The 22,542-nt window shown below is 56.6% G+C and overlaps 2 protein-coding genes across 2 annotated transcripts; both read right to left on the reverse strand.

Annotated features, from left to right (window-relative positions):
• Positions 1 to 343: 343 nt before the first annotated feature.
• LOC128972606 (regulator of cell cycle RGCC-like) lies at positions 344 to 4,210 on the reverse strand. Its single transcript, XM_054388679.1, has 5 exons — positions 4,047 to 4,210; positions 3,209 to 3,364; positions 2,610 to 2,690; positions 2,126 to 2,188; positions 344 to 908 (listed from the first exon to the last, which is right to left on the reverse strand). Exons 2-5 carry the CDS (start codon positions 3,360 to 3,362, stop codon positions 901 to 903), a joined length of 306 nt encoding a protein of 101 aa, XP_054244654.1. The 5' UTR covers positions 3,363 to 3,364; positions 4,047 to 4,210; the 3' UTR covers positions 344 to 900.
• A 2,053-nt stretch (positions 4,211 to 6,263) lies between these two features.
• On the reverse strand, positions 6,264 to 16,429 carry ARHGAP36 (Rho GTPase activating protein 36). Its single transcript, XM_054388561.1, has 10 exons — positions 16,315 to 16,429; positions 14,275 to 14,337; positions 12,601 to 12,857; positions 11,408 to 11,600; positions 10,772 to 10,827; positions 10,178 to 10,328; positions 9,085 to 9,233; positions 7,383 to 7,553; positions 6,829 to 6,926; positions 6,264 to 6,402 (listed from the first exon to the last, which is right to left on the reverse strand). Exons 1-10 carry the CDS (start codon positions 16,427 to 16,429, stop codon positions 6,264 to 6,266), a joined length of 1,392 nt encoding a protein of 463 aa, XP_054244536.1.
• Between the last annotated feature and the right edge of the window lie 6,113 nt (positions 16,430 to 22,542).

Raw genomic sequence — 22,542 nt, forward strand, 5'->3', positions numbered from 1 at the left:
GAACCCCCACAGAGCAGAGCAGGGTGACCTAGCCCTCGTGGCACAGTCACATCATGGGCACATCTCTGGGCATCATGAGCTCACCCCCAGCAGACCTTACTCCCTCCCCTTATCTGTCCATCCATCCATCCCTCCCTCCCTCCCTCCATCCATCCGTCCCTCCCTCCATCCATCCACCATCCATCCCTGCCTCCCTCCTCCCTTCCTGCTATCCTCCCTCCCTCCCTCCCTCTATCCATCCATCTATCCAGGACAGACACATGGACAACCACAGAGGCTTCAAACCCTTTCATTGAAGCCCCCCACCCCCTCCCCCGCATAGCCCCCCCCCCCACCCTTTTTACAGCAGATTTAGGGGTGCTGGGGGTGCCAAATCTGAGGCTTCCCATGCCAAGCAGGGGCAGCAGCAGTTGGCACCCCCTGCAGGGAGGGAAGAGGTTTTACCGACCCAGGAGAGGACACCAAGGTCTTGCTGATCTTCCCTCAAACCACCCAGAGCTGGGGCTTCACCAGTGGCACAGACCCCTGCCCCCCAAAACCCACTCAGTGAGTGCAGTGAGCCTGGTGCCCTCCACAAGAAATGGTTTGGCTTGGGATTGAGCCAGTTTTCCCTCTTGGGAGCTGGCACAGTGCTGGGCATTGTCCCATCTCATGCTGGCAGAGTCCTGGAGCAGAGCGAGGTCTGGCCACCATCACAGTCCTGTTGGCCACCCCACTGCTGGCCCCATCCCTGCTGTGGAGCAGGGTGGCACAGGAGGGCTGTCACCCACGCAGGGTGGCACAGGCAGAGCTGTCACCCACGCAGGGTGGCAGGGATGCAGAAGCAGAAGGTGCAGCGGGTTGGCACGGGGCTGGTCTGCTGTGGGTCCTCCTCTGCAAGCTCCCCACCAGGAACACCTCTCACATCTCTGCAGGACAAGCAAGAGGGACGAGGACATTGGTGAGGTGACTGGAGGGGGAGGAAGTGGCTGTGCTGGACACCCCCCAGGCACCACCCACAGCAGGGCTGGGGCAGAAACCTGCTGAGGCAGGGTCTGGTTCCTCTCTTGCTGCTTTGCTGCCTCCCAGTGTGGCCCAAGGCCAGCAGAAGCAGCACTTCCCACCAGCCACCTCGTTCTGGCCACCCCAAAGGGACAGAAACAGATACCAAGAACTGGGACTCACTGGGGGAATATTTTGGGGCTTTTTAACTCGAATTTTCTGCCTCAAGCCCAACCCCCTGCTCTGAGAGGAAGTGTGGCCTCTGCCTCATTTTCCCCAGTAAGGAAGCTACTGGGCACAAGAAAACCTCACAGGACCACAGAGCTGCCCAATACAGCTGCCAGTGATGCCCAGCATGGCACCACCACCTTCCCCAAGGGTCCCCACAGCCACACCAGGAGACAAACATCTGCTCCACAGATGGAGAAGTCCCATCCCAAGACCTGCCCACAGCTTCACTCAGAGCCAACACCACGTCTTGGGTGGACCTTCTCAAGCCCAAATCCTTGCTCTGCTCCTTCCAGGTGGGATATTTCCACAGGGCTGTAGACCACAAGGAAGAACTTTCTCCAGCTCACCTTCTTCCCTCCAGCCAAGAAAAGCCTTTGGGCTGGAGAGATGCTGCAGGCAGAGAGCCACAAGCATCTGAACACCTCTGAGCAACCTTCTCTAGCTGCAGATGTCCCTGCTTGCTGCAAGGGGGTTGGAGTAGATGACCTTTAAAGGTCCCTTCCTACCCCAATCATTCTATGAGTCCCTGACCTCCTAGAAGACATCAATAGCTCTGCAGGTTGCTCTGTCTGGCTGCCTTTTGGAAGGCCTTGATGGCCTGACCAGTCTGGGCTTCACCCCACCAGTCCCCTCCAGCTCCACTTCCCCAGCCAGGGGAAACTGAGGCACCAGGAGAGGAAGGGACACAAGCAGTGGGATGAAAGAGCTTGAAGGAGGATGTGGGGACATGACAGGCAGGTGAACCACCAACAAAAGACAGAAGCATTCCAAACCCCAAGTCTAAGTCCCCTACAACAGGCAGTCCAACCAGGAGGGTGCTGGGCCAGTCTCCACCAAGCCAAAGGCAGTGGAGAAGCTCCAGCCCCACCTGGGTGCAGCTGAAGGAGCACAGGGATCAGAAGGGACTACCTACCCTCCAGGACTTTATCCAGGTCTGCAATGAACTCCTCCAGCTCCTGCGTGTCTCCAAGCTTGGCTAGCAGGGAGAAATACACAATCAGGTCCCTCCCACTGCCCCTCCAGCTCGAATCTGGGGGAAGAACAATCTCAACCCCTCATGTCTAATCACACCTGGATTGGTCTGGCCTTGAGTGGGAACATGCACCTCAGCTTCATCCTCTTCAACTGGGGACATGCAACCCAGCTTCATACCTCTTTGACTAGGAACATGCCAACCCAGCTTCATCCTCTTCAGCTGGGAACATGCCAACCCAGCTTCATACCTCTTTGACTAGGAACATGCCAACCCAGCTTCATCCTCTCTCAGGACCCAGCTGGCACCCCAGAGGTCATTCCCACCCCCAAATCCCACCAGGTCCCACTGCTCAGAGCAGCCCATCGCTACTGAGCCGAGCCAAGCACCCAAAAGGAAGCCCTTCAAGATCTTCCAGCCTCACCTTTGGTGGGGTAGGCATTGGCAGGGGTGTTGAGGTCCTCTTCACTGGAGTTGAGACTGCTGCCTGGGGATGTGCTGGTACCTACAGATGCAAAGCATCAGTCACCATCCCTGTCCACAGGCACCTTCTAAAGAAGCTGCAGGGCCAGGGATGCCATCATGTGCATGGCACAGTGTCCCTGATCCACCCTTCATCTTGGACTCTGCTGACTGGGAAAGGGGAACTCAGCTCCTCTGCTAGGCCAGACAGCACCAGGGGTTGCCTGAACACGGCCACCAGGACACTTTGGGGTTATCATGGTGAAGCAGTTCCCCCCTGAGCTCCAAGGCAGTTACCTCAAGCCTCACACAGCCCTGCAGAAGCCAGCACAGCAGAAGATGCCCCAGGAGATTGCTGAAGGCCATGAGCCAGAATCTAGTGGTCACCATCTCATGCTGCTCACCCAGCCCACAAGAGATGAGTCAGGCAGGCAGCTCAGACACGGGATGAGCAAGAAGCTCCATGGTTTATCACAGAGGAACCCCAGAGCTCCCAAAGCCACCCCACCCCAATGGACATCACCCTCCCCAGGTCTCCTCCTATCCCAGCCCTGGACTCACTCTCCAGCTCGTCGATGCCACTGTCGTAGACACTGTGACCTGCTTTCTTCTTCAGCTCCTCCAGGTGCTGCTCATACTGACACGCAGGGCCCCTCTCAAAGTCCTCCATCACCTCCTCAAACTCTCGCAGCAGGTCACCGAGCTCATCGGCCATGGCTGGGGGAAAGAAGCCACCATAGGGAGGGCTCTGGGGCACGTCCCATGTGGACACCCCCGAGAAAAGCCTTGCAGGAGCAGCTCCAGGCTGGGATGGGGCAGACCCAGGCTCTGGCCACTTCTCTGGGGCAGGCTGCCAGGTCTTCTCATGCAGCAGGTCCAGGGCTGATGCTGCTCCTCACCTTTCTGCCCCACGGAGCATCAGCTCTGTGCTCAGCCACCCTCCCGGCTCATCCCACGGCCCAGCTGGTCCTAAGCAACTGAAGGTCTTGATGCTGGACTCAGCTCCTTCCTCCACCTTCAGGAGGGTCCCAGCCGGGCAGAACAGGGGCTCCTGGATCCAGCTGAGCCCGGGGGACCCCAGCAGCTCCCCCAGCCCCTGTCGTCCTGCTCCCGGGGACCGACCAGCCCCGTGGCAGCTCGGCAAGGCTGGGAGGAGGGGGACAGGAGCAGAGCCACGCAGGAGCCGTACCCAGAGTTATGGGGAAGCACAGACCGGATCGGCACAGCTGGCACCGACCGGTGAGCTCGGCTCGGCTGATAACGACCAACGGGCACGGCTTGGCACGACTGGCACCGACCGGCAGACTCGGTACGGCACAGCTCGGCTGACACGGACCAGCGGGCTCAGCACGACCGGCACTCGGCTGCTCAGCACGGCTCGGCTCGGCACGGTACTCACCGACAGGCACGGCTCGGCTTGGCTTGGCACGGCTCGGCGCTGCACGGACCGGCTCGGTTCGGCTGAGCTCGGAGCGGGTAGGGTAGAGTAGAGTAGGGTAGGGTAGGATAGGGTAAGATCGGGTCGGGTGGGCACGGCACGGCTCAGCTTGGCTCAACGGGCTCCGGTCCGGGCGGTGGCAGAGGCGGTTTTAGGCTCGGGGACCGCCCGGAGCTGTGGGGGTGGCCGTGGGGGTGGCTCTGCAGGGCCCGCCCCTGCCACGCCCTCACCCCCAGGCTGGGGCAGGGAGGAGTTTGGGTCAAGCTCCACCAAATGGTGACCCCCCCCCCCGGGCACTCAGCACGGCCCCGGGACGGGGAAAAGGGACCCCCCTGGGGACTGTCACCTCCAACCCCTGGTGAGCCCTGCCGAAAGTTCCTCTGCCCTCAGGAACTCAAATCGAGCCAGGGGTCGACCCAACTGCAGGAACTCACCACAGGACATCAATGTTCTTCCAGTTTACCATCAAGAACTGGAGCTGGTGAGGTGTTACCTTCAGCCTGGAGAAGAGGAGGCTCCAGGAGACCTTCTCCTGGCCTTTCAGTGCTTAAGGGGTCATCAAATCATAGAATCACAGACTGGGTTGGGTTGGAAGGGACCTTAAAGATCATCCAGTTCCAACACCTTCAGGGAGGGGGCATCCACAACCTCCCTGGGCAACCTCTTCCAGTGTCTCACCATCCTTCTAGGGAAGAGTTTCTCCACCATGAAAGCTGGGGGCAGACTTCTGAGTAGTTGCAGATGTCACTGTTGACTGCAGTGGTTTGAACTGGATGACCTCTAAAGGTCCCTTCCCACCCAAACCATTCCATGACCCTCTGCTTCTATCTCTGGCAGAAAGAAATTTAACAGAAGCTCATTTCTAAGGTTTTCTTCTCAGTTCCTCTGGCCCTGGACCAAACTGAGCTGGGGCAGAGCAAGAGCTCAGGAGAAGCCACCATCAAAGCAGGCAGGGCCCAGCCATGGTCCCCTGTGTCAGGACTTGGCTTCTTTGCTCCTCAGAACCTCCTCCCTGGGCCAGTCTGGGGTGAGCTGGGCTGATTTGCTGAGCACCACAGCAAGGGGTGGGAGACACTCAGTTGGTGAGGACATGTCCTCCAGCAGTGTTCTGTGTGTCAGCAGGGAGACCATGGCTCAGCTTGTGTCATGGCTTTGGCTACACCTTGGAGCACCAAGAGGGTTATGAACGAGCCCAGGAGTCCTTCCACCACAGGGTGTCCCACCAACAGCCTCAGCTGCTCCTGCCCCCCAGATGGAACCTGTCTGATGGTGCTGCACCTTCTCAGGTCTGAGCTCTTATTTTGTAAAGGTCCCTTCCCTGTGGATGAGATGGGTGGAGGAGAAGTTCCTGGAGCACAGCAGGCTGAGGAGGGATGTGTGTGCTGAGAGATAGCTGGGGAAAGCCTCCTGAGAACTGATAAGCTCCAGAGAAGAGCAGTGCGGTTGAGTCTGGAAGGGAGGATAAACCCAGGACACCAGGGGGCTGCTGAAGGTTTCCAGGGTCACCAGAACACTGGAGCATCCACTGGGTGACCAGCACCATAGCCAAGGGCAGGACTATACCTGCTCCAGTACCTTCCAAATGCCTTTCAAGAAGCCCTTGGAATGTCAGTGTGACTGCTCCTCTGCCAACAGCCAGGAAGGACAACCCCAGCTCTCTCAGCCTGCCCTCACAGCAGAGGGGACAAAACCAGAGAAGTCATCCTCAGCCAGAGATCATGAGAGGACACCACAAGCTCTAAAATCCTCTAGAACTTCTACTCACAGAAAATGAACTCAGAGAAAATTGGGGTTGAGACCCCTCAGAGTCCAACCCCATCCTCTTGCCCCCCACCCTTTAGCTCTTGCTGAGCACTGATCAGATCCCCTCTGGGGCTGCTCTTCTCCAGGCTCAACAGCCCCAGGGCTCTCAGCCTTTCTCCTCACAGAGATGCTCCAGGCACCTTCAGAGCCCTTCAAACTCACAGCTGAAGCCCTTTCTGCTGCCACCTGCAGACGCTTCTGCTGTGGATCTGCCACCACCAGAACAATCTGATGGGTCTGCTCAGCCACAGATATTCATCACACTCCTTTCACTTCTCCACTCCTCCAAGCTGGGAGAGAGGACTTGTTTTTTGCTGGGGAAGGGCTGCCCAGTTGTGCCCACAGCAGCAGTGCTGGGGGCATGCCCCAGACTTGCTAGATCTCAATGTCCAGGTTTAGGAAGGAGACCCTGTTGTACAAGTCTGATGAGACTGAACTTCTCTCCAGGGTGTGGGTCAGAGCAGGTGGTGGGGCTGGAGCATGGTCTTCTGCTGAGTCCTCACTCAGTGTGCTCCTAAGAGTGAAAAAAAGAGAGATGCTCTTTGCAAAGTGCTTCTGCTGCCAACCCTACCACCAAAGGGCCTCAGGCAGTGACCCTGAGGATTGGCCATCTGTTTGGACAGTCCCAAAAGGAATGTGGAGATTGGCATGGAACAGTAGCACAGGTCATGGAATCATGGAATTGTTGGTTGGAAGAGACCTTTCAGATTATGGTGTCCAACCATTAACCCAGCAGTGGTAGGTCACCACTAAACCATGTCCCCTGCAGGGATGAGGGCTCCACCACCGCCCTGGGCAGCCTGAGCCAGGCCTTGGCAACCTTCAGGACAAGAAATTGTTCCTCATGTCCAACCTAAACCTCCCCTGGGGCAACTTGAGGCTGGTTCCTCTTGTGCTGTCACTTGTGCCATGGAAGAAGAGCTTCACCATGGGGACTTACAGCATGGTGCTGAACTTCCTGCGCAGGAGGTAGTCAATGACATCAGGGTCTGTCTGAAAGAGCCTCCTTAGGATGTCCAGCTGCATTTCTGGAGAGACCTGGGAGGGATACACAGGGTCAGTATGTGCTCACAGACCCACCATGGTGGTGTCACATCCCACACACCTCCTGGGGCTCTGAGCAGGGCCTCAGCCCCTGCTTTCCACACACTGACCATGGTCCTTTAGCTCCCTGCAGACCTGACAGCTGCTATGTCCACCTTCATCCCACCCCTTGGGGTCTGCTTCAACCCCCTGAGCAACCTGCTCTGTCTGCAGATGTCCCTGCTGTGGGGTTGTCCCTACCAGTGGGGCAAGGGGGGTAGGAACTAGATGATCTTTAAGGTCCTAACCCAAACCATTCTAAGACCTCGAAGGGTTCCTTCGACCCAAGCCATTCCATGATTCACAAGCTGACTCGAGTCATCTGCTGCTGTCTGGGGCTGTGGACCTTCCTTCTGCTGCCAGTGTAGGTGCAGAGGTGTAGAGAAGCTGCCCTGAGGAAGCCTCACCTACCATGAACAAGGTCTCGTGGTGCTCAATCAACCTCTGGAGCACCAATATGATGGCAGCACTGTCTTCAAAGTCCATGGCAACAGCATCTTTCTCCCCAGGCTTCTCCTTCTGCAGGATGTTAGGACCAAAGACTGTGGCCAAGTTTGAAGCTGTCATTTTGTTCCCAGGGATCTGGCAGCAAGCACAAGAGGAAACTGCAGATTATGGAGGTCCGAGATCAGCCTCACCCACCCCAGCATGGAACCATGAGCTGCTGAGTGAGGCTAGGGTGTTGGTCTGAGCCCAGTTTGGTCCTCTCCAAGCTGGTGGTAGGGCCAGGGGATGTGGTTTTGGAGCATGTGTTCACCCCTTCTTGCATCAGACCCTCCATTCCCATCTACCTCACTTTGACCACCCCCACCAGAAGGTGACAACCAATATTTCTGTACCATCTTATGCCATAGGACAAAACCAGCCTCCTTGAGTCATGAAGACCCAGAGCTTGGTTTGTCCAGACACCCCAAAATCGATATCAGTGCATGATGGGAAGTGCTTCATGAAAGCTGGAGGTGGGAAATCAGTCCACAAAAAATGCCCCTGGGGACTGGGTCTGTCTGGGGTGTTTGCCACCCAGAAAAACCCTTAGTTTGACCTAGAGCCACCCAGAGCTGCCATGGGTGAGCTTGGCTCTACCACAGGCTTCACCCAGAGCTGCCAAGGACAAGGGCATTGACCAACAGCTTGGCTCTACCACAGGATCCACTCAGAGCTATCAAGGACAAGGGCATTGACCAACAGCTTGGCTCTACCACAGGATCCACTCAGAGCTGCCAAGGACAAGGGCATTGACCAACAGCTTGGCTCTACCACAGGATCCACTCAGAGCTGCCAAGGACAAGGGCATTGACCAACAGCTTGGCTCTACCACAGGCTTCACCCAGAGCTGCCAAGGACAAGGGCATTGACCAACAGCTTGGCTCTACCACAGGATCCACTCAGAGCTGCCAAGGACAAGGGCATTGACCAACAGCTTGGCTCTACCACAGGATCCACCCAGAGCTGCCAAGGACAAGGGCATTGACCAACAGCTTGGCTCTACCACAGGATCCACTCAGAGCTGCCAAGGACAAGGGCATTGACCAACAGCTTGGCTCTACCACAGGATCCACTCAGAGCTGCCAAGGACAAGGGCATTGACCAACAGCTTGGCTCTACCACAGGATCCACCCAGAGCTGCCAAGGACAAGGGCATTGACCAACAGCTTGGCTCTACCACAGGATCCACTCAGAGCTGCCAAGGACAAGGGCATTGACCAACAGCTTGGCTCTACCACAGGATCCACTCAGAGCTGCCAAGGACAAGGGCATTGACCAACAGCTTGGCTCTACCACAGGATCCACTCAGAGCTGCCAAGGACAAGGGCATTGACCAACAGCTTGGCTCTACCACAGGATCCACTCAGAGCTGCCAAGGACAAGGGCATTGACCAACAGCTTGGCTCTACCACAGGATCCACTCAGAGCTGCCAAGGACAAGGGCATTGACCAACAGCTTGGCTCTACCACAGGATCCACTCAGAGCTGCCAAGGACAAGGGCATTGACCAACAGCTTGGCTCTACCACAGGATTCACCCAAGCTTGCAAGCAGCTCTGCTTGGCTTTAAGCAACGACCTTTGGGCCACCCCTTCTTCATGGTGTCAAGGTGCTTGGGCCAGCCTTACCTCCTGGCCATCAGGGCCCCGGGAGCTCTGGGCATGCTGGGCCACCTGGCTGAGGAAGCTCAAGAGGCGGTGCAGGGTGTCGCTGTGGCAGGGGGGCAGCAGGAACAGCAGCAGCTGGAGGGTGCCCAACTGTGCTGGGCCCTCCATGGCTAAGGCAGAGAGCAGCTCGTTAATTAGTGCCCAGCCCTCATTTATGTCCATGCTAATGAGCTCTGGAGGAGCTGGCTTGGCCTAGACCAGAGGGATCATCCAATCATCAAGAACCCCACAGCTGGCAGCAGCAGGAGGACATCCCCAATCCCACCACTGCCTCGTGGCTTTGGCACAGAAGAGCTTTAAGGAAGGTTCTGGGATTCCTTCTCCAGGCTCTTTACCAGCAGTGAGACCATCATGATGACCATCTTCTGAGGTCAGTGGTCTCACCCCACAGAATAGGGTTGGAAGGGACCTCTGGAGATCATCCAGTCCCGATTCCCTCCTGAAGGAGGGGCACCCACAGCAGCTTGCCCAGGATCACAAGGGCCAGCTGGGTTTGGAAGCTCTCCAGAGATGGAGACTGCACAACCTCTCTGGGCAGCCTGCTCCAGAGCTCTATGCCCAGATCCTGTAGGTTCATCACCCTTCTGGATGCTTGTGGAGAGTGGCACCCAAGCAAACCTGCCCCTGCATCCTCCAAAAGCATCTCCACCTCCTATGAGGAATCAACGACTGGAGCTGGAAGGGACCTTAAAGATCATCCAGTTCCAGCCCCAGAGAGCTCCAACTCACTGACCCTTTCCAGGCAGACTGAGTTCACCCTTGTGCTCCAGGATCATCTCCTTCATCTGGAGGTGTTCAAGGCCAGGTTGGATGAGGCCTTGAGCAACCTGGGCTAGTGGGAGGTGTCCCTGTCCATGGCAGGGGGTTGGAACTGGATGATCTTTAAGGTCCCTTCCAACCTCAACCCATTCTATGAATCTCTGAGTCACAGATTTTCCTCTAAGTCCTCCTGGTCTCCCCAAGGAGGCCATGTGCTGAGACAAACTCCAGGCTCAGGATCTGCCTATCCTGAAGAACCTCAGTGCTCCACCATCAGCCCCATGGCTCCACTCACAGGCTGTGCTGAGGAAGGGGCTGTAGAGCTCTCTGGGAATCAGGGGGTCTGGCATGTCCCTCAGAAACTCCTTCAGCAGAGCAGCCACATCGTGGACACTTTGCTGTTCATCCAAGAAAACATCCAGCCCTTGGTCAAACTCTTCCCTCAGCTGCAAGATGGAAGGAAGGAGAAGAATACAACCAACAGTCAGTGCTCCCTCTTCATACGAGTCATGGTCAGGATCTGGCCCTGCACAGAGCTACTGCCATGGCCAGACAGGAGGGTTGGCTGCTCCCAAGGTCCTCCTGATGCAGGTCACCCCCAAAGAAGGCAGCCCCACAGCCTGCTGCTGCCCAGAGGATGAGCCACAGGACCAGAAGGAGATGCTGGCTGGTGAAGGGAGCCCAGAAGAGGCTCTGAAGTGCCAACCAAGGGATTGGAGGCTCATCTGCTAAGGCAGCTTGGAGACATGGAGCCATCTCTCCATGGCTGGGAGAAGGACCCAGCAGCAGGTCACAGGCTGGTGCCTGTGATGTTCTGGATCTCTCCATGTCAGCATCTGCTTTATGCAACCCCCATCTGTCCTTTGGATGCAGCCAACACCTCACTCACCTGCTGAACTCTTCTCTTGGAGCTGCCAACCCGGAAGATGCCCACTGTTTGGAGACCTGGGGGGACACACAGCTCAGAGCTCCACATTCCTACAGCCCCCTGCCACCCCTGGAGCACCTCAGCACGATGGAGGTGGTCCTCCTGCACTGCACAGGAGGCAGTGAGTCCTTCCCAGCTGCTAGCAGAGTGTGTTTGGAGCCACCAGATCCCCTGGGGTTGTCTGTGGGTCAGGGAGCAGGTCTCACCTGTAGGGTGCCTCTGAGCCAGATGCTGGGATTGTAGGGGGAGTTATGGCCAGAAGGCACCAGGAGATGTCCCACAGTGACAGCCACTTCTCAACCAAGACACTTCACCCAGCCCAAAGGAACTCCTCAGCCAGGACACTTCACCCAGCCCAAAGGAACTCCTCAGCCAAGACACTTCACCCAGCCCAAAGGAACTCCTCAGCCAGGACACTTCACCCAGCCCAAAGAACCCTCTGCAGGTGGCTTGCCAGGGCTGTGCCCTGCCCCAGGACTCAGCTACCTCCTCCCATCTCAGGCCAGAATGTCCCAGCCCACCACACTGGGTGGGCTCTACCAAGGCCCTGTGGTGGGACCCCTCCTCCCAGCTGGCCGCAGGGCACCGCCTGCCTACCGTGGGTCTCGATGTGCTTGCAGCATCTGTCCACGATCCGTGGGACCTGCCAGCTGATGGGGTTGAGGCTCAACATCTTCTTGCCCAGGCTCCTCCGTGGGTCCAGCTCGTGGGGGTGGGACAACTGGAGTGCCTCCAGCAGCTTGGAAGCGTTGTCACTCAGGTCAGTGATGGAGTCCACAGACATTGCGCCCTGGGGTGGAGCAGAGGTGGTCTGCAGCTGCAGGGCGGCAGGAGCTACTCACCAAGATCCCAGAAGTGTGACCTCAGGAGTTTGTGGGAATGGGAGGCACCACCTCCAAACACATACAGAGGTCTACAGAGCCTGGAGGACCACAGGGAGACCTCTCATCTCCCAGGCATTCATTTCTCCTGGTGGGAGGTGTCTCTAAACACAGACTTCCTATTGGGGTATGGCCCTCAGCACCACCTCTCCATGGCTCTGAAACCCCTCCGGGGATGGGGATTCCATCACTGCCCTGGGCAGCCTGGGCCACGCCTTGGCAACCTGTAAGGAACCTCATGTCAAACCTGAAGCTCCCACAGACCATCTTGGGTAGTCAGTACTGAAAGCAGAGCAGCTGATGTCCTCACAGCAGCAAGGGGCCTCTTGTAGCCAAGAAGCCAACAAGACCCAACGTGGATGGCCACAACTTCCAGTGGGAATTTCACAAGTGTGAAGCCATATCTCCAAGATGTGAGGCAATGGAGGAGTGGAAAAATCACATCACTGATGGACAACCTCCTCCCACCCCTATCTGCCTCTGTCTGCCTGGACATGTCCTTCTGGTAACCTCAGCTCCATGGGAGATGAGTGAATAAAGCACATCCCACCCATCATGGTCCATCTCTAGAGGGTCTTTCAGGACCCTTCCAACACAACCCATTCTATGAAGCTGTGAATCTCCTGGGGGAGAGAGGACAAGAAAAGCCTGGATGAGGCACGTAGTGCCATGGTTTAGTTGATTACTTAGGGGGGGGTGATCAGATGGACTTGGTAATCTTAGAGCTCTCTGCCAACCTGGTTGATTCTGTGATTCTGTGACCATTTCCCTGAGGGCAGACCAGGACCAACCCGAGGTGCAGCAGGAAGAGCTCACATTCCTTGAAGGAAGACCCCTGGGGCACCACCTGCTGAAGCTGGAGCCTCCCCAACCCTGCAGCACCACCATGGCTGCAGCCTCTCTCCCTACCCTTCGCTGGCTCCGGGAGCTGCTGTCAGGGAAGACTGGGGGCAGTGGCTCCTCTGGGAAGACCCCACAAGGTACCAGGCCACAGCTCCTGCCCACTGGAGACGACTTCTGCCTCTGAGCCCGAAACCTGGTCACTGTGGCTTCCACCTCCAGGCAGAGCCTGCGGCTCTTCCTCACCGCCTCCTGCAGCTGCCGGTAGGCGCGGTCGTTGGCGATGACTTGGTGCAGAGGGATCCCAAAGGTCTGAGGAGAGGAGTCTGGGGAGAAACCAGGGAGAAACAGGACAGCCTGGCTAGGAGGGAGCTCCAGGAGCGTGGCCCAGCTGCAGGGACATGCCTGGGTGACATCAGCAGCCAGCAGATTTAGAGGAGATTCAGACCAGATCTAAGGAAGATATTTTTGATGCTGCGGGTGGTGAGAGCCTGGCCCAGGCTGCCCAGAGAGGTGGGAGAGGTCCCACCCCTGGAACCATTGCAGGTCAGGTTGTTTGGGGCTCTGAGCAACCTGCTCCAGTTGCAGATGTCCCTGCTGACTGCAGGGGGTTGGACTGGATGAGCTTTGAATGTCCCAAAGCAGCCTGGGATTCCATGAGCAGGGACTACCATGGTTCCACAATGGCAACCACCAGCAGGAGAGTGAAGAGGACAACCTGGGAAACCAGTTCAGTGTGTGACAAGGAGATCTGCAGCTTGACTTCAGCATGGCCACCCTGTAACCTGCAGTACCCTCACATGCCCTGTCCCCTCCTGCTCCCTGCTTCTCCTCCAGCTCTCCAGGAGCCTGCGTGCTCTGGGGTGGGTGGGAAGAGCAACTCCAATGATTTAAAGGGGAGCTGCTGCCCCTGGAAAGCCCCAGGGCACCACATGGTGGGGTTGGGGAGCAGAGGAGGAGGAGTTGGCTTGGGAGGTGGTTTGCTGGAGGAAGAAGAAGGCTTTACAGGGATGCTGGGAAGACACCAGGAAAGCTGGTCTCCATCAACACCACTGTTGCAGTCTGGCCACTTTCTCCTGACCTTTCCTTCCTTTTGTTGGCCTCATGCAGATGCCATCACGTCTGTGAGACTTGATAAAGCATCAGAAATGTGTGACACATGAGATCCTCCCCAAATTCGAACCTCCAGTTGTCTACAGGGTTTGTGGCAGCCACCTCTGTCCAAGAACAGCCTTTGCCTTCATGTTTTTTCCCCCAGATAACCTTTCTCTTGCAGATGGAAGAAGGAACTTCACCTTCTCACTTCAACCTACACACCACCATGGGCCATGGATCCACTTTGTAAAACAGCAGTGAGAAACCCAAGAATTTCCTGGAGGGGGCTTTGCACTGGTGAGAAGAAAAGTCCCAAGTGCTCCTTCCCCCTCAGCTCTGCTCCACACCTCTGATCTCCTCGGGTTTGTGGCTGATGCCCTTCAAGGGACAATAAAACAGAGCTCAAGAGGGGCAGAATACTTGAGCAGATAGAACCATTCATGTCCACATCCACACACAGCCCCATCCCTTCCAGACTCCATTACCCACTCCCCTGGAGCACATCAACACACCATGGACAAAGCACCACAGGACAAAGCACCACAGGACAAAGCTGTGTTTGGGCACCTCCCAGCTCAACCCCACCAAAAATCACCAATTCCCTTCAAGAGCAGAACCAAGGGGTGTGTGAAAGGGCTCTCTGCTCACCTTTCTTCTCCTTTGAGAAGCTCTCCAGCTTCTGGCGGATGGATTTAGTGCCTTTAGGTCTGACTGGCAGGAGAAAAAGAAGCAAAGGTTCTGCATCATTTCACGGGCAGAGCACAGCCACAACAACCTTCTGAGGACAGAGGGGTGCTGTGGGCCAGATGTGACATGGAAAGGGCATGGTGAGCATCAGCTCCCTGGGGCAAACAGCCCTGAGCTGGGCAACCAGGGAATCATAGAATGGCTTGAAATGGAAGGGACCTTCAAGATCATCCACTTCCAACCCCCTTGCCATGGGCAGGGACACCTCCCAGTAGAGCAGCTGCTCAAGGAAGGCTTCATCCAAGCTGGCTTTGAACACCTCCTCCCTCATCCTCCTACGGTGGAGGAAATGATCCCTCCACACTCAGGCACCTGATCTCCACAGCACTACACCACAGTGGCTGTTTAAAGAGGCCCTAGCTGTGGGATGGGACCCACCCCCCCTGGCTCAGAGCACAGCCCACCAGAGCTCTGCCTGCCCAGATGTGTGACCCAGGAGTCCACAGACATGAACCATGGAGAGAACAGAGTCCAAATGCACTACAGCTGATTGCTCCTGTGGCTTCCTACCTTGCCATGCCCCAGTGGAGGATGGGCCTTTGAGCAACATGGTCTAGCTGAAGGTGTCCCTGCTCATGACAGATGATATTTAAGGTCCTCTCCTACCCAAATCATTTGATGAGGTTATGAGAACCTCACCAGAAGTCCCACACTGGTCCTAGAGTGGCCAGTGCTGCTGCCAAGAACTGCCCAGAGGGAAGCCAGGGACCAGAGCCAGCAGCAGCAAGATGAGGGCTCATCCACTGCCCACCATCAAACCTTCCAGGAGACATCACCCTGGCCTGGCTGGGCTCCTTGCCCCTGAGTGATTCTCTTCCCAGGAACAGCTAGGGGGGTTGTTTGGGTTCTTCTGAGAGAGTTGGAAGGAGCTGAGAAGGTTGGAATGAGGAACATGCACACAGAGCTGCCTGGAGAGATTCTTCTGCAGCACCATGGGTGCTGCTTCACTCAGCTGAGCAGACAGCAGGAAGATGAGGTACAGCCTGGAGACAAAACACACCCAGCCAAGGGACAAAAGGCCACCACAGGGTGAGGAGGGAGGACACAACGTGCTGAGGCTGAGCATCAGCACAACTCTCCACTCCTGAAGCTCAGCAGGTGTTCCTGAAGGAAACAAACCATCAGGCAGCAGATAAGAGAGAGTCCATCAGGACCTGAAAGAGTCCATCCCCCTGAGCTGGTGCCTCCATGACAGAGTAGCATGTATGATCCATGACAAACCTTGGAGATGGGGACAACTGCTTTTCCCTGAGGTGCATCACAGCCAGCTGGATGCTGTGCAGCCCTCACAGGGCTCAGCTTTCCTGGTCACCTCCTGCTCAAACCATAGGACTACAGAACTGTTTTGGTTGGAAGAGGCTTTTAACATCATCAAGTCCAACCCTCAACCCAGCACTGCCAGGGCACCACCAAACCGTGGCCCTCAGCATCACATCTCCAGGGCTTTGAAACCCCTCCAGGGATGGGGACTCCACCACTGCCCTGGGCAGCCTGGGCCAGGCCTTGACAACCCTCTTGGGGCAGAAATTGTTCCTCATGTCCAACCTAAACCTCCCCTAGGGCAACCGGAGGTCGTTTCCTCTTTGTGCTGGACATTAATCCAGAAAGCAAAGCTTGTCCCATCCCAACAGCACTGAGACAGCCCCAGTGGAAGACCCTGCCACGTCATCTCACATCTGGTTTGGATCAGGGGGATCAGAGGCAGACCACAGGCAAGGTCATGTTCTCACACTGCTGTGGACACGCAAACCCTCCTCAAGAGGCTGCTGAGGCCCTGGGGCTCAGAGCAGAGCAAGGAACAAAGAGCAGAATGGACCAAAAGTGTCACAAATGTCCACAGACTGCAGCCCCTGTCGTGATGTGTGGGTGTGGGGATGAGAGGCAAGCAGCACTCAGACCTCAACCCTCCCTCAGCAGGAGCTGTGCTCTCCCATCCTCTACCTTTGGCCAGGCTGAGATCTCCAACCAGCAGCTTCTCCTGCAGCTTGTAGAGAGCAATCTCCTGCAGACTGGCTCTTTCCAGCTCTGAAAGGCTGTGCAGGGCCATGGGCTGCATCCTGGGGCTTTGTCCTGGCAGAAGGTCCTCTGAAACACACAGATATATAAAAATAAGGCAGGAGCACATCATGGAGACATCCACCACCCCTGCAGGTCATGGCCAAATGCCTCATTCCCTCTTCCATGCTTTGGGGAGTTCCCCCTCTTGTCTGCAGCCTCCTGGAGAGGTCAGGCAGGGACCCACAACTTCACAAGACCCATGAGGAGCAGCTGAGGGACCTGGGGTTGTTCAACCTGGAGAAAAGGAGGCTCAGGAGAGACCTTCTGGCTCTACAGCTCCCTGAAGGAAGGCTGGAGCCAGGTGGGAGTTGGTCTCTTCTCCCAAGGAACAAGTGACAGGACAAGAGGAAACAGCTTCCAGCTGCCCCAGGGGAGGTTCTGGTTGGACATGAGGAACAATTTCTTGCCCTTGAGGGTTCTCAAAGTCTGGCCCAGGCTGCCCAGGGCAGTGGTGGAGTCCCAGGCTCTGGAGATGTGGTGCTGAGGGTCATGTTTTGGTGGTGACCTGGCAGTGCTGGGTTAATGGTTGGACTTGATGAGCTCAAAGGTCTCTTCCAGCCAAAACCACTCTCTGATTCTTTGTGCCATGCTGGCTCTGAGCTCCTCACCCTGCCCTGGCCTGGGTGCTACACCCTTCATCACCTCAGCAGCACCCAGCAAGCCCAGCCATGGTCCAAAGAGCAAAGAGCAGCAGTAAATGGAGGAGAGGCCCAAGGTCACCAGCACGTGCATGGAAAAGATGGAGTCAGAGGACAGGCTGCAGAGGAGCCTTCTCTAGGAGGACAATGATGACAAATAAACACCTAGAGATCTCCTGGAGCCAGTGACAAGGGTGAGACAACCCAGGGGTGGGACAAGGACCAACCTCAACCTGTCAGCAGCTGCCCACCACCCCCTGTGCTCTGGGCAGAGCTGCTCTTGGCCAGGACTTCAGGCACCAGTTCCTACATTTCTACCTCACCAGAAGCAAGAGACAAGCCAAGAGGTGGTGGAGCAGGAGCCTCCTGGCAGGACAGGACCAGCTGTGCCACCAGCAAATCCTGCAGATGGACAGACAGAGCTGGAGGTGGACACACAGAAGGAAATCACCTTTCTGCAGAAGTTCCCAGTTCTGGACAGAGTCCACGTCCACAGCTCCTGCCTGGGCCACAGGGAAGGTCCCAGAGAAGTCACAAGGATGAGGCTGCCTTAGGACAAGGAGGAGGAAATGATGAGGAGAGGGAGCAGGAAGGAGCTGGGGCAGGCAGCTCTTATCTGGTCCTACCAGGGAACACCAGAGCAGCTCCACAACCCCGGCAGTGCCAGAGCAGCTCCTGGAGCTGCTGCCTCACAGGGCCCTGGGACTGCTCTGCTTGGAAGGAACCTTTCAGATCATGGAATCCGACCCAGCACTGCCAGCTCAGCACCAAACCATGGCCCTCAGCACCACATCTTCACAGCTTTGAAACCCCTCCAGTGACAGGGACTCCACCACTGCCCTGGGCAGGCTGGCACAGACCTGGACAACTCTCAAGGGCAAGAAATTGTTCCTCATGTCCAACATAAACCTCTACTGGGGCAACTTGAGGCTGTTCCCTCTTGTCCTGTCACTTGGCCCTTGGGAGAAGAGACCAAACCCTACCTGGCTGCAGCCTTCTTTCAGGGAGCTGCAGAGAGCCAGAAGGTCTCTCCTCAGCCTCCTTTTCTCCTGGCTGAACACCCCAGTTCCTTCAGCTGCTCCCCACCAGAGCTGTTCTCCAGACCAGTGACAGCTCTGTGGCAGCAAAGAGCTGGGTGGGTGTCCCTGCCTGAGCTGGTGACACCCTATAGAGCCCCCTGTGGCACCAGGTGGGCAGAAGAAGCTTGCTCCAGCCTGTGGTGCTCCTCACAAGGAGAACACCACCGATAGGCAGCAGGGGAACAGCCGGGGGGCTGCAGATCCTCCCCGGGTGGTGGAAGCCATGGAAGGAATGTTCCTGACTCCAAACCAGAGCTGAGATGCCTTAGGCTGGGAGCATAGACTTGGAGCTTCCTCCCCTCCCCACTGTGGCTTTCCTGGATTATTTTTAGGATGAGGACTTACATAAGGAAAACTGATGGGAAGAGCTCAGCTCGTCCCCCCTCTTCTCCTCCCCAGGAGTTGTGGTTGTTCCCCATTCCCCCAGCCCAGCTGGAGCCACGGGCTGACATTTACCTGCCTGCTCTCCTCCTCCCAGCAGCAGTCTGGGCTCCCTTCTCCTCCTCTGGATGATGGTTTCCAAAGCAGAGTCTCCAGTGATGGAGACCAGGCAGCAGAAGGTTCCCTGTGCCCGCTGGCCAGAGGAGAAGCGATGGGGAGGAGACTCTGCAGCCAGAGGCGGCCGAGGGGAGGAGAGGGGGACTGAGAATGTGGATCCTCTGCCAAGAGAAATGAGAACCAGAAACATCCTTGTGTGGAGAGAGAGAGAGGGCAGGGTCAGATGGGAAGGAATGGCTCTTCCCACGCCTGCTGGTGTTGGTGCCTTGGCCAGGGATGGATCATTCCTCAGCCCGTCTCATGGAACCACACAGTCATGGAATCGTTTGGAGTGGGAAAGACCTCTGAGCTCATGGAGTCCAACCCTCACCCCAGCACTGCCAGCTACCATGGCCCTCAGCACCACAGCTTTGAAAACCCTCCAGGGATGGGGACTCCAGCACTGCCATGGGAAAATCTCCCCTTTGCTTTCCTCACTTCCCCACCAGTAACCAGGACAGCCAGCAGAGCAGGAGCTGCCCCAGCAGATGACACCTGGAAGGGGCATTCTCTGCCTGGCTGCTGGTCAGTGAGGGCCAGGGGATGGTTTTCCCCATGTAGACCTCTCAACTGTTCCATCAGAATATCTTCACAACAACCAAGCCTGGGGTGCACTCAAGCCTGGCCAGGCTGCCCTCCCCATCCTCCATGGGTCTGAGGGACCACAGAGGCTCCCTGCACAGCACTGAAGAGCTCATGGACCTGGTGGGACACATGCACAGCTGGTGTCCTGTTGACATACTCTGTGACATCTTGTGTGGAGATGTCCCTGCTCACTAGATGACCTTTAAAGGTCCCTTCCAACCCAAACCACTCTGTGAGGCACCCATCCCACCCCAGGCCCAGCTTTTGTACCTCCAGAGCATCGGAGCTATCCACAAGCTCCATCTAAACCAGACACCTCCTGTCCAGCTGGGCCACTGCCAGCTGCCTGACAGACCTGTGCACCTCCTGAGCCAGCAGCCCTCCCTTGTCATCAACTGACTTGACCCTTCCCCACAGCAGCTGCATGTTGGAAGGCTCCAGCCAAGCCTGCAGCCTCCTCCAAAGCATGAAGTCACCACAGCAGAAGCCCCTTTGCAGGTGGAGACACTCTTGGGGAGGCTGCTGAGGTCCTTATCTCCACACATTACCTCACAGCCCAGCTTTTGTCACCCAGTACAAACTGGTGGTGCTGTGCTGCACCAGAGGTCCACCCCAGACCCTGCCAGAAGCAGCAAAGCCATCTGCTGTGAAAGAGGAGGAGGTCATGGAGCACAGTTTCACTGCCTCTTGAGTCAAACACCAGGAGCTGGAGAGGAAGCAGGGGACTGTTGTAGCCCAGGGGCACTGCTCACTTGCTGTCCTTGTCACCTGAATCCTCTGGATGCTCCTTACAAGCAGAGCAAAGCCCCAGGTGGGCAGAGGACCTGGGATGGAGCATCTCCTTCCCTGGGGTGGGCAACAGAAGGTAGGTGAGGACAAGAAAGCAGCAGAACCAAGATTTGCTCTTAAAAAACTGTTTATTCCTTACAAACCTCATGTTCTTCTGCACTGCCACAGCTCCTCAGGCCCTTTTTCCTGTCACCCACTCCCAGTGTGGCAACCTTCAGTGACAGGAGTGAGGACAGCAGGGGGCTCTGTGCACCTGCAGGGGCATCTCCCCAGCCTCCTCCCTGTCCCTCTGCAGAATGGATTTCTCCTGGTGGCAAAGAGCAGATGAGGGTTCAGGGAAACATCAGCAGAGAAATCCTGCAGAAGGTAAGCAGCAGGGCCCAGGACTCCTCTGTCCCTTCCTGGATCTTCCAGCACAGAGCCCTCGCTCCTCCTGCTGCCCCTCAGAACCTCCCTGCTCCTTCATGGAGCTGCCCAAGAGTCTCAGCCACAGCTCCGAGGCACAAGCCCAGCCACACCATATCCCACAGGATGGGGCCCTTGCTGGCCAAATCACAGCTCCCACCCTGCTGCTGACACTGGAGGAGCCCAACAAGTCCTGCTGCATCAGCTTCCATGTGTGAGGCTCCTCCAGCTGCTCTCTGGATGCAGAGTGCAGGAGCTGCCTGTCCTGACCCCTGTGAGCTCTCACCACAGCTGCTCTCTGGGGCTAAACCAGCCCAGCTGGCTCAAGCTTCCCTCCTGCTCTCCAAAGGAAAGGTCCCTGAAAGACACCAACCCTGTCCTCTCTCTACCCAGGAGAGCTTAGTGACTGAAGGGACAATGGTGACAAGGCCCTGCCCATCTCCTCCATGGCCATCCCACCCTCCCAGGTGCCCTTATGTTAGAGGTACCAGGCTCTGCCCATGGAACTGAACAAGGAGGGTGATGGCTCATCAAGAAGGCTCCAGTACTGCTTTTCCAGGCAGACAGCAATGGAATTGCAGTAAGAAGGCTGAGTGTAAGCACTAGAGACCTTCAGGGCCTTGGGTCAACTACTGAAGGGATCAGGAGCACAAGCAGAGGGCTCCTCTATCCCTCCATGACGAGGGAGAAGCAGGAAGGGCCACCAGATCAATACCCAACTCTGAGCCTGGTGTCCCCAGCAGAATTTGGGGGCTTTGATCATGACACCAGACACAGAGGGGGCACACCTGCCTCAAAGGGGAGAAAAGGATCTGCAGAGGAGCTGGCCAGGCTCATGGAAAGAGCTTCAAACTAGATCTGAAAGGGGAAGGGGAGACAAAGTTTGAGGGACAGTATGCTACTGAGGTCCTTCCATCTGCTCCACCATGCACAGCTGCAACGTCCCAGCCCACATCAGCCACCTCAGTGGGGGGATGGGATGGAGAGCCAGATGGCAGCAAAGACAGAAGGCTTGTTGATGGGCTAGAGACCATGGAAGTGCTGGAGAAGACAGGAGTTCTCATGGAGGAGTTAGGGCTTCTCCCCAGACAAAGGTGCTGGGATCAACAACCCAGCTGAAGGGCATCAACAGCAAGGCAAGGAGAGCTGCTGTGCACCATCAGGGAGGGCTGGGGGCCTGGCATCTGGAGAGCTGCAAGGGATGGCTCCAAACTCTTCAGAAGGAACAGGATTGGGGGGGGGAACCCTGCTCATCAGGGAGCTGTGACTGCCTAGAGCTTGAGGATCCAGCTGGTCACAAGTGGTGCTCTCCAGGACTCAGTACTGCAGTCAGGCTCTGCTCAGCATCTTCATCCATGAGATCTGGATGAGGGGCAGGGCTGGTGGGAGTGCTGAGCTGCTGGAGGGTAGAGAGGTTCTACAGGGGGATCTGACCAGGCTGCACCAATGGGTTGAGGTATTTCACTTTCCATCTCACTAACCTTCTGCAGAAGGTGCAAGAGGAGCCTGGCATGTACTGAGAACATGAGGAACAACATCTGGGGAGGTTCAGGAAAAGAAGAGTGTCTGCTGCTTGCAGCTTGGCCTCCAAAGCAAAGTGGGAAGAGAAAGGTGGTAGGAAGCCACTGCTAAAAGAGGTCTGATCTAGGAGCTCTGCCCCACCCAGATCAACAGAACATGAAATCCCTTTCCCATGTCAGAAACGAGGTGCAGAGGTCCTACATGGACAGCCCACCAGCTGGAAGCACACTCAGCTCTCAGAGATGTTGCCTTCATCTCAGCTTAGCTGTGAGACCACTTTAGAGAAAACAGCATGAATAAGAGCCAACTGTTTGATCCAAAGAACCCTGAGCCATTCACAGCTTCTGGGTTTAATAGTAGAAATATCTAAAAAAAAAAGCCTTTTCCCCACCCCACCTCTTTTTGGTGGTTCCAGAAACCAGAAATTGTCCCTTTGCTGTGGTTTCAGGATAGTCCATGGCTGGTCCCACCAGGAAGAAGAAGGCAGAGGGCACGAGACTTGGGCACACAAACCACATACAACATTAGCAAGACAGAGTCACCACCTGGTGCTTCAA

This window comes from Indicator indicator, chromosome 17 (genome assembly GCF_027791375.1).
Source record: "Indicator indicator isolate 239-I01 chromosome 17, UM_Iind_1.1, whole genome shotgun sequence".
Taxonomy (NCBI): Eukaryota; Metazoa; Chordata; class Aves; order Piciformes; family Indicatoridae; genus Indicator; species Indicator indicator.

Coding starts and splice junctions, on each gene's coding strand:
- ARHGAP36 (XM_054388561.1), bottom strand. CDS start 16,429: ATGCAGCCCATGGCCCTGCACAGCCTTTCAGAGCTGGAAAGAGCCAGT. Junction 10,329..10,771: donor CCAAGAGAAGAGTTCAGCAG/GTGAGTGAGGTG, acceptor TCCATCTTGCAG/CTGAGGGAAGAGTTTGACCA. Junction 6,927..7,382: donor ACCACGAGACCTTGTTCATG/GTAGGTGAGGCT, acceptor TATCCCTCCCAG/GTCTCTCCAGAAATGCAGCT.
- LOC128972606 (XM_054388679.1), bottom strand. CDS start 3,362: ATGGCCGATGAGCTCGGTGACCTGCTGCGAGAGTTTGAGGAGGTGATG. Junction 2,691..3,208: donor TGGCATCGACGAGCTGGAGA/GTGAGTCCAGGG, acceptor TTGCATCTGTAG/GTACCAGCACATCCCCAGGC. Junction 2,189..2,609: donor CAATGCCTACCCCACCAAAG/GTGAGGCTGGAA, acceptor TCTCCCTGCTAG/CCAAGCTTGGAGACACGCAG.